At 35.3% G+C, this 11,062-nt stretch overlaps 1 protein-coding gene across 1 annotated transcript; it reads left to right on the forward strand.

Moving 5' to 3' along the window:
- Window positions 1–3,943: 3,943 nt before the first annotated feature.
- Window positions 3,944–10,432, forward strand: LOC306874274 (inorganic pyrophosphatase-like). The gene is made up of 12 exons (XM_079424211.1): window positions 3,944–4,202; window positions 4,572–4,636; window positions 4,764–4,805; window positions 4,885–4,938; window positions 6,594–6,713; window positions 6,839–6,925; window positions 7,302–7,428; window positions 7,512–7,639; window positions 7,732–7,820; window positions 7,985–8,054; window positions 8,130–8,169; window positions 8,244–10,432. Exons 1-12 carry the CDS (start codon window positions 4,028–4,030, stop codon window positions 8,270–8,272), a joined length of 1,026 nt encoding a protein of 341 aa, XP_079280337.1. The 5' UTR covers window positions 3,944–4,027; the 3' UTR covers window positions 8,273–10,432.
- The last annotated feature ends 630 nt before the right edge of the window (window positions 10,433–11,062 follow it).

An 11,062-nucleotide genomic window follows, 5' to 3' on the forward strand; every position in this document is an offset into this window, starting at 1 on the left:
TAGGAGACGAGCCTCAAAAATTCTGGGACAAGGTTTTATGGACTGATTTTATGGACCAAAGTGATGGAAAGGCTAAAGTTTGGAGAAAGAAAGGATCTGCTCATGATCCCAAACATACAAGCTCATCTGAAACACAGTGTACACAGGTGTACATTATAGTACACATTACACAAGTAATGTAATGGCTTGGGCTTTCATCGCTTCTTCTGGGACAGGCTCATTAATCTTCATTATGATGACACATGATGGCAGCAACAAAATTAACTCGGAAGTCTACAGAAATATTTTGTCTGACAATTTACAGAAATATGCAACCAAACTGATTGGGAGATCCTTCATCACGCAGCAAGATAATGACCCAAAACATAGTGGCAAAACAACAAAGGAGTTCATCAGGGGCAAGAAGTGGAAGGTTTTAGACTGGCCAAGCCAATCTTCACACTTAAACCCTGTAGAGTATGCATTTTACCTGCTAAAGAAGAGACTGAAGGGAGTAACCCCCCAAAACTGAAAGAGGCTGCGGTGAAAGCCTGGAAAAGCATCACAAAAGAAGAATGCAAACGTTTGGTGATGTCAATGGGTCACAGGCTTGATGCAGTTATTGAAAGCAAAGGATTTGCAACTAAATATTAAGTCTTTTCATTTTAATTTATGTTAATTCTATCTGTTCCAATACTTCTGGTAACATGAAAAATGGGTGGGTTCAAACAAAAGGTGCTATCTTCTAAGTTGTGTATCAGATCCAGATGAAAATACCTGTAAATAAAAGCTGAAATGTTAATCTCTCATCTCATATTCATCTTTTGATGTCAAACCCAAATGTTTTCAGTCTACAGCTAAAAATAAAGGAATTGGCCTTACTTTTCCAATACTTTTGGAGGGCACTGTATATCAACATTTAGACCAAATGTGTAAACGCTGTGAAATATGTCATATGACTGTGGCCTTTCAAATAAGTTTTTTGCTATATTCTGGTTACTGTTTTAATAGATCAGATTTCCTATCAAAACTCAAATTTAAACTTTAATGAGAAATAGTTGTTGAGCCATTTTAACTCTGACTAACATTCATGACTACATTCAGGGGGTCAGCTGTCTGTTGTGTAGTCGAAAATGTAGTCAAGAATGTCCCATATACAGGGATGTGAATGGATAATACCTTTCATACGTGAAATCTGGTACATCTGGAATTATGAGCTGCATAACAATGTGTGTCTGGTGAAGATAAAGAATGAGTGAATGGATGCATTCATCCGCCCATTACAGAGAGAAACAGCATCAGAATGTGTTAATTCTGCATACAACAGTTGTTAGACTGTTTTTCAATTTTCATTTTCTATTTTTCAAATGTACTGGAACTTATAAACTAGTTGATCTATTAAGAATACTGAGGAAAATTGGTGGAAAAAAAATCATTTTTTTTGTATTTTAAAGTAGATATAGTTATAGATGAAATAATGTGGGGTAGATGGGAGATCATAATCAGCAGTTTCGCTAAATCAGGAAAAAAAGGCCATACTGCATGTTAACAGCTAGTGATGGCAGTGACTTTTACATATACATAATGAGAAAAATGTTTACCTTTTAATAGTCCATAATCTGCAACCATGTGTTTAGAAAAGCAAACAAAAGGCAAGGAAACTAACTTTCATATAAACATCGGGTAGGTGGAAAACAATTGTACCTTTAGAGATACAACAGCTTCACTAAGTCACTTTCTTTAAAGGGACAACTTTGTACCTTATTCCTCTAAAGCTTCATTGAAGTACCCAGTTGGTGAAATGATTTTGCAAATGTGACTCTTCTGCAGATGACAATCTGATTCAAGTCATATTGGCTGATTGCACACCAAAACTAAAAAATAAATAAATGCTGTGGCATAAATGACTCTGAATTTGGTCTGTTTAATTAAGTAATCCTTTCCACTGAGCACTTTCTTTAAACAAACAAACATTTGAGCTAAATACTTGTATAATAAAAACATTAAATTTGTATGTTTGTAGTATTTGTAATATGTAGTGTTGCCCTTTTTGTGAGCAGGCAATTTATTTGTGATTTTGTTTTTTGTTTTTTCATTTATTTGTTGTGAGTCTATAATTTTAGAGTCAATTAACCCCTAGTGCTATCCTGTTTTGAAGGTGAATAAGTTTATTTTTTTCAAAATGTATTTATTTAGTGCTGATGAAACAAATAAACAAGGAACTCTATTTTTTCCTGACCGTGATACCTGTACTCTTCTGTTACTGGTAATAGGATTTGCTTGATAAACGTTTTTGTAAAGACCCCTAAACATTGCTTCTGGCCTCTTTCTGCTTCATTTTTCTCTTTTATCAAATGGTATAGTTTTTGTATCTTTCTAGTCAACATGACTCACTCACCTTATCAATGTTTCTGATCAGTTTTAGCAGCAGAGGTGGAGAGGATCACAGACTGTTTTTTTTTTTAAGTCTTTTGCCCGAGAAAAGGGAACTGTTGACATTGTACCTGCATTTCATTAAAAATGAACTGTTTTCCTTCTTTATTAGGGCCAGTTTGACTAAAACAGATTACAGAAGTCAAAGGTCTTCTCAACATTTGTGATGTCACAGTTGAACTTAAAAAGATAAAGGAAAACTCTTTTATAACTAGGCCTACATACAGGCCCAAATTAATACTTGGTAATGGTAATATGAATGAGATGAACAAATTTGTTTAGATTTAGTTAGTTGAAATAATAAACAGTTTACACTAATAAACACACACAATTTCAGTATTATGGTGAACGCACTGGAGTCTTTAGGATTCTCCTTTAACTGAAACATGTTGTGGGATACATTATCTTCCTACTTTACTGCACCACTGGAGCTGGTTACAGCTAATGATCACATCTACCTGGATCTAGTTTTATAGGGGCTTGAATTGACATAGGCTACTATATTTGCACAGTATTGATTGGTACAAGAACAAGTCTTTATCGTCTCATTGCCTACATCGAGTGCATTAATGTGAGATTAAAATACACTTTATGTCAACATGCGGAGTTTTATAGTTAACCTCTGTGCAACTGGTGAGATCAGTCCTGGTTTGTACAATGTAAATATTTCCAGATACGGCCACCTTTTGAGCTGTTGGCCAGGTTGTTTTCTTCTGCATTTGAGGATGCATTCAAAACTTCCAGCAACGGGTTAATACGATAGCTGGGAAACTGGCTAATACTTTGGTATCTAAAAACGTAGGATTTAATTATTCTCTAAATATCTCTAAAATATGACTTGCACAATTTGAAATGGTTAAGATACATATGGACAAATGAGATTTTAGAGGAAAAGATTATCAGTGAATAAGTTTAATTTCAGTCTTCTCACACAAAGCTATTGGATCTCAGAATACTTGAAGTACAGTGTGTGATTGGTTTGGATGACTTTTATACGTTTATAGGGAATTTTGACAGCCTGTGGTCAGCTTTCACTTTTAAATGTATGGAAAGAGTAAACATTTGATTCATTTGCATCTGTTAAGGATGTTTAAGGTTATAGCCTATATTCTTGTATGTAACAAAACAAAAAGGTGAATCTGTGGCAATGCAGTTACCTACATAATTAAAGTTTTCACCTTTCGTTTTTATTTTGGCAGCTATTTAAAGATGAAGAGCACCCCCTACCGAACACTCATCAGCTGCCTTACATTTGCCTAATATTTTGTATTTGTACAACTGAATGAATGTTTTTTATATATATATATATATACAGGCCTATATATATATATATATATATATATATATATATATATATATATTTATATATATAATTAAAATAACCCTAACACTAAATAATAAAAATAAATAAATAAATAATAAGTGAGGTAATATCGTAGGTAATATCCGCACTGTTCCTCATTTTTGCATATTTGCTTGGATACTTTGGCTAACCTTTTATGTGAGTTACGATCATCTGGCTATAGGTGGCAGTATGGAATATCTAAAAGAGATTTTGTGATGCGTAATGTATGAGACGTTCAAACGCAAGCAGGGATATACGTCGATGTAAACAATGCGTTCAGTTATTCATACTGCCACGAGGTTTTCTGCTGCTTTCTTCTCTTCACAGTCCTCTCGGAAAAGCACGTCTTTATTTTCAGCTGCTTCCATTCACCTGAGAACAATGGCGCATTACCTTAAAGAACCGAGAGGACGACCAAACTCTACTGACCACAGGGTTTACTTGAGTAAGTTTGCCCTTCTCATCTTTTAATGCCAGTCATAAAACGAGCATTATAAACGGTTCACACCTCTCAAATAAAATGATTATTGGTGACAGAACGTTACGTCGCTGTTTGGATTGATGCGCGCTCTAATGGCGGGAGATTTCTGAACGTCATAAATAAGAGACAGAACATGCATGCATTTAAATCCTAACGATTCAACTATATAATTTGCCCATATATCGTTGTATTTTGTACACTTTACGCTTACTGCATATGGTCTAGCAACACACAAGGTCTCATGTTTAAACACAGAGTAGAGAATATTTCATTGACACCTTGAGATGAATTGAATTTGGATGAATGATACAGATTGTAACATTTGCTTTGCAGAAACATCAGATGGAAAGTACATATCCCCTTTCCATGACATTCCTCTGTATGTTGCTGATGAACAAGTTGGTATAATGTACTTCAAATCAGTGATGTTATGTAGTAATAAATAAATTAGGAATTGATTGAATAACCTAATTGACATCAAGATAACAGGCACTTTTCAAATTTTGTTGGCGTTGTGTTTCTCAGGAATGTGGTGTTCCACAAAAGAAGAAGTTTAAAACCAACGAGGTAACCATTCATCAATCCACACATTTTGGGACCGTATTGTTGCAAATAGAAGTAAATAAAATTGTCTTGTCTTTAACAGATATTGTTTAATATGGTTGTAGAAGTACCTCGTTGGTCAAATGCCAAGATGGAGGTAAGTATATTTGTACAGAGTTGTAGCAGTTTTTCTAGTGTCTGACTGTGGCTATAATGACCAGTAATTCTCTATTTCTTTATTTGATTGATCAGTTGGCTGATTTGGCCAATAAATAAGAAAACTAATTTAAAGGGGTCATATGATGCGATTTCAAGTTTGCCTTTCTCTTTGGAGTGTTACGTACTGTTGGTGCTTAGATAAAATTCCTGAAGTTGCAAAGACTAAAGTCTCAAAACCAAAGATATTCTTTATGCCCCCCTAAAACGGCTCATTCAAACATGCCCCCACATGTCTATGTCACGATGTGGGGATATTTTCAAAACACTGTAGTATTGTTGCTGCCGCCGGCGCCATGTCCTGGAGACGCTGTTTCGTTGTGAAAGCGAAACTACTTTGTTTGGGCTTCCAAAAGAGGACACAACTAGAAATCAGTGGTTAAGTTGTATTTACAACACTGTTCCAGAACAGTACAATGCAAATATTCGAGTGTGTGCAGCACATTTTACGGAGGTCTATTTCCTGAACCTGGCAGGAAATAGACTACAATGCTGGCTTGCACAAAGGCTGTTTCTATAAAGTGGGGCAATTCCAACTTTGCAAGGACAGTCTGACACTTCTGACTCACACAGCCTGTAAGTATGTTTCTGTTACTGACGATTCAAACGTGAGTTTTGAGCAGTGTAGAGTAGTGCTTGTTGTTTGTCGTTTCTCCGATCACAAATGCAGACATGGTAATCTAATCTTTACCGACGTGTAAAAAGACAGTATGAGTCATTATAATCAGTAATTATGTCCCCAATGGATGCAACAAATACCTTGTTTGTAATGGGTTTTATTGTTTTAGTCTCGTCTGCGTTAGGAAACGGCATCACAATACGGTGAGGGGCGTAACATTTTCGTTACACGCTTGAGATATTCGGCCAATCACAATGCACTGGATAGCTGGCCAATCAGAGCACACCTCGCTTCTCAGAACGATGAGCTTTGTAAAAACGCGTTTCAGAAAGGTGGGGCATAGAGGAGTAACAATAATGTGCTTTTTGAACTTTAAACCACATAAACGCATTGCTTTACACCAAATACACAAAATATTGTTCTTTTTAGCAACGTCATATGACCCCTTTAACATTGAGTAAAAGACTTACATGAGAAGAATAAAATAAAATGATATAAGACTTGCATAATAATAATTATAAATAATACCACATAGCTAATCATGTAAATATAGCCTAACTTTGTATCTGGGTTGTGTAGCTTTGGGCTTATACTGGAAGTACCAAATCAATCATAAAAAATTACATTTTGATATTAAATTTAAAATGTTAATCCTTTAAATACTATCGCCTGGTTTCACAGACAGGCTTAAGCCAAATCCTAGACTAAAATGTAAATCTGAGCTGTTTCAACTGAAAGAAACTAGCACTAACTGATCTTAAAACATGTCAGTGCCTTTGTTTTGTCTTAAGATGCATACCAGTAATGCTTTTTTCTAAGGCATGTTTATAAAAATTACTTAAATGTTCTAATTGAACTATGGCCTAATCCTGTTTTAGGCTAAGCCCTGTCTATGAAACTGGGCCTGTATGTTCTTATATTGTGCTTAATGCAATAGTATGTTATTTTAGTATGTTATTTTTATTTTTTGTCCACAGATAGCAACAAAGGAACCACTAAACCCGATCAAGCAAGATGTGAAGAAAGGCAAGCTGCGATATGTTGCTAATATTTTTCCACACAAAGGTTACATTTGGAACTATGGTGCACTTCCACAGGTGATGTCATGGTTTTGTTTATGGCTATGATTTTCAGAACTGTCTGCAATCTGAATTGAACATCTTAATTGTACAGTATTCTTGCGTTGTGTGTATGTTTGTGTGCGTGTAACCAATGTTTAAAGACATGGGAAGATCCCAGCCACACTGACAAGGAAACCATGTGCTGTGGAGACAATGACCCCGTAGACGTGTGTGAGATTGGCTCCAAGGTGGGAACCACTGGTTGATATAATATTTTACAAAACTATTTAAACCATTTAGCAGTTTTGTATTTCACACACACACACACACACACACAAATCCTATATCTAAGTTTTTCTTTCAGTTCAAAACTCTGAAACCTTAAAATCAATATTTCTCAGTCTTTTTTAATTATTTTTTAATGACTTGTCAGTCAGTACTCATTATTTTGTATACCTCTTTGACAGTTTGACTTTTTTTCCCTTCTAACACTGCATTTTTGGCCCATTGTTTCATCAGTGTATTATTATTTTGCATAATACATTTTTCTTTCTTTCCTAACACAAATTGGTTATGGGTCTGATTACTACTACTCTAAAGCCACTGTATATTTCTGTGTCACAGGTGTGTGTAACAGGGCAGGTGATTCAGGTTAAAGTTCTTGGAATTCTGGCTTTGATAGATGAAGGAGAGACTGACTGGAAGGTAATAGCCATCAATATAGAGGACCCTGATGCATCAAGCCTTAACAGTGAGTAATTTTTAAAAATTTTTATGTTGTTATTATTTTATCTGCATTTATGACTGTAATCTCAACTAGTGTATCTTCAACAGGTATTGAGGATGTGAGAAAGATTAAGCCTGGTCACCTTGAGGCTACTGTGGATTGGTTTAAAAAATATAAAGTACCAGATGGGAAACCTGAGAACCAGTTTGCATTCAATGGACAGTTTAAGGATAAGGTAGTGTATCATGGAAGATTGATTATGAGAGAGAAGTGTTAATCCATTTAATGATCAATCATCTAATGTTAACTTTGTTAATATCATGTTAGGACTTTGCTATAGAAGTCATAAAATCAACACACAGCTACTGGAAAGCATTAGTGATGAGAAAAAAGATGAAAGGTGATAAGATTGTTTGGTGAGTGTAAGATTTGATTTTTATTTCAGATTTATTAAATGACAGCAGTGTCTCTTTGTAATATATTTGAGTTTTTCTACATTGTCAATTGCTTGATATTTTCTAGTTATTTTGATGACATTTTGATTTTTGTGACTATTTACTTTGATCCATCTCTTTCTTAGTCAAAACACTTCCTTATGTGAGAGTCCATTCAAATGCAGTGATGCAGAGGCCAGTACTATAGTTGAAGCTGTGAGTATTTTCATCCTTTCAGACTAGCTAATTTTTGCCATTTGACAGAAGACAAATACTCTTTTGCTGTTGTAGGCTGCAGAATATGGGGAACCCCTCTCAGTGCCATCTGAAGGTAAAATTGTATTAAATGTTTTTCTATACTTTTACAAGTTACATGGCTTGGTTAACTTCGTTTCTATTTTGCAGTGGACAAATGGCACTTCTTCACAAAGTGATCTCAGAAGAAGGTAGAAAAAGCCTGAAGATGCCTTTACATGGGTTCAGTAATGTCCCTGGTGCAAAGATTTTTCTTTTATTGATTTTGTTTTATTACTTTTTGTATTTTTCTTCTTCAAACTTTTACAGTGCCTTTTCTTGTGTGTGTGTGTGTGTGTGTGTGTATGTGTTTATTTGTTATTTTTTATTTCTATTTATACACCTATTCTGACAAGTCATTTAGGAACAAGCAGGGCTCTAGACTCCTTTCCACTGGTCGCGCTTTTGCGACTCTCAGTTGGTCGCAATTTTTTTATTTTTTTTTGCTACAATTTGATTAATCATATACATAACATTTATTAACAAAAATGAATAAGATGAGGCATGGCAAAGGACACATCACATGCTTTATTATATACCGACTAATAAATTACAGAATGTTTAGCAAACACTGAGGAATCAAATAAATAATATTAAAAATATTAAGGAAAGCCTCCATACCATAACGTGAGGTAAACAGCAAAGATAAAAAGTTTTTCAAATCTAAAACTAAACTGGCTTTCGCTGATAGGACTTGCATGTTTTTTTTTCTACTAGAATATCAACATGTTCACCTTCTCTGGTTTAAGAAGCGGTCTTTTCTTTGAAAACCAAATCCTCCATCGTGCTGACGCAGCGAGTATAAACCAGGCTCTACCCACGAAGCGCTCGCGCTGAAAGCGCCTCTCTTCACGTGATCAGTGAAATCTGACTCCTGCTACAATCAGGGGCGTGTTTAGTGTTTTGGGGGCCCTCAGCAAGTGTTCCCAGAGGGGCCCCCCTCGGTGGATTTTGCGATCGATTCTGGGGTAGGGATGGGTCTCGTTTACATTTTATCGATACTGATACGATACTTATCAATACAGTTATCCATACTCTATAATTTGGTGCAAAAATAAATTATGTAAAAATTTCAAGTTATTTTATTACTGCAGTTTACAAATGCCTCCAAGCAAACAGAAAAAGGCACATAAAGCATATTTTTAAAATAAAAAGGCCCTTCAAAGAGAGAGAGCGAGAGATTTCCTCAGCATACCATAGCACAACATATTTGAACATCGTGTGCATAGGAGCACAGCAGAATGTAATCGAGAATTCTGGCGTCTCTAGCTATTTTTATTCAAGAAAATTAAAATATTGACTTTCTCAGGGAGCGGGCGTGATTTCTCCTAACAGAGAGTGTCCCACTATGTTTTAGAGGGACTTTTTTTATCTACATGATAAAAAAAAGGCTTATTTTTAACATGTAGACTTATTTATAGTGATTCTCCAATCAGGATTTTTACAGACATTCATTCAGGTCCTGAGTTTCATTTTTGAAAATGGGGTGAATTCCCTTTTAGATGACTTGTGAGAGGGAGGATTTTTTTAACTTGAGTGGTGGAGGGGGGGGGATTTTTAATAGTAATAATGATTTTTTGTCATTATTACTATTAAAAAAAATTTTTAAATACGGGCAAACTTAAAAAGAAATGCAAATTATAAACTTTAGTGATGATGCATGTAAACTGTGACAATTCCTGTGTCAATCCTGCAGTGTGCACTGCAGCTCGTTTATAGTGCAGACCAGGGGCGTAGATTACGCGGGGGACGTGTCCCCCCCACTTTTTATAAAAAGTAAATTCGTCCCCCGCACTTTTTCATTGGACAGTTGTGTTCTCGATATGTTGAGGTTTTAATGGAGCAATGTATATAAATGCAGAATGATTTAAAATTCAAAGAGACAAGATATACATGACGTTTACGTTTCCATGGCAATCAGGCACTCAGTTTGTGACGTCACGACATGCCCAGGCTCGCGCCCGCGGTCCCGCGCTGTATGCATCATTCATTAGAGGTCGCGATGAGTTCAAAGCGGCAAGAAACTCTTCACTCCTTTTTTACGAAAAAGTCAAGCAGCGTAAGTTGTCATGTGGGATCCGAATAGTGTTGCACAATGTTGAGTGACTCTGCCTATTGATCTTGTTAAATAATTAGCAAGTTTTGATGTTCATTATATGAAAAAAAAGCTGCCTGGACAAACATGCACTTATTTATTTTCAGTGTATTTTTCCGTAACTCTTTTGTAACGTCTTTTATTTTAACACGTATGTATGTTATCAGAACCCTTCAAATAAGAATAAAGATAATGTTGAACTGAGATTTTACAGCGTTTGCAGCATTGTGGCACTCTGCCAATTCTACATGATGTATTTCAATCAGGTAGCTATGCAAGCACTGATCTGATACAGGATCGATCTTAATTTAGGGCTGCTCTGTCATTATTGCACTAATTTTACTTTTTTATGTGTTGTCAAGAATAAACAAGAAACAGTCAGCCTAGGTTTGTTAGGGGAGAATCAGGACGACACGCAAGAAAAACACACTTCACAGGTGAGAAGAACTGATAGAGTGGCTTTTAACACCTGGCTGTTTTTACATTGTATAAAATCTATTAATACACAAGCGTTTGTAGGATTATATATGGACCAATCATAGAAAACACATAATTAGTCAAATATAGAAAAATAAAAAATAACATTAGTATGATGAACAACTTCTCAGCTATCATTTTTAACTACAGTATGTAATTATTAGCTTGCATATTGGTTGTTTTATTAGTACTTAAGCACATATTAATTCTGTATTCTTCATGACCATATTCTGCATCCCATAATCCTAAACTTAACAACTACAACAACTACCTTACAAGCTATTAATAAGCAGTAAATGAAGAGTTTGAGGCAAAAGTCATAGTTAATAGTGAATATGTGTTTATCATTCTAACGTGT

The sequence above is a fragment of the Barbus barbus genome (genome assembly GCF_936440315.1).
Source record: "Barbus barbus genome assembly, chromosome: 8".
Lineage (NCBI taxonomy): Eukaryota > Metazoa > Chordata > Actinopteri > Cypriniformes > Cyprinidae > Barbus > Barbus barbus.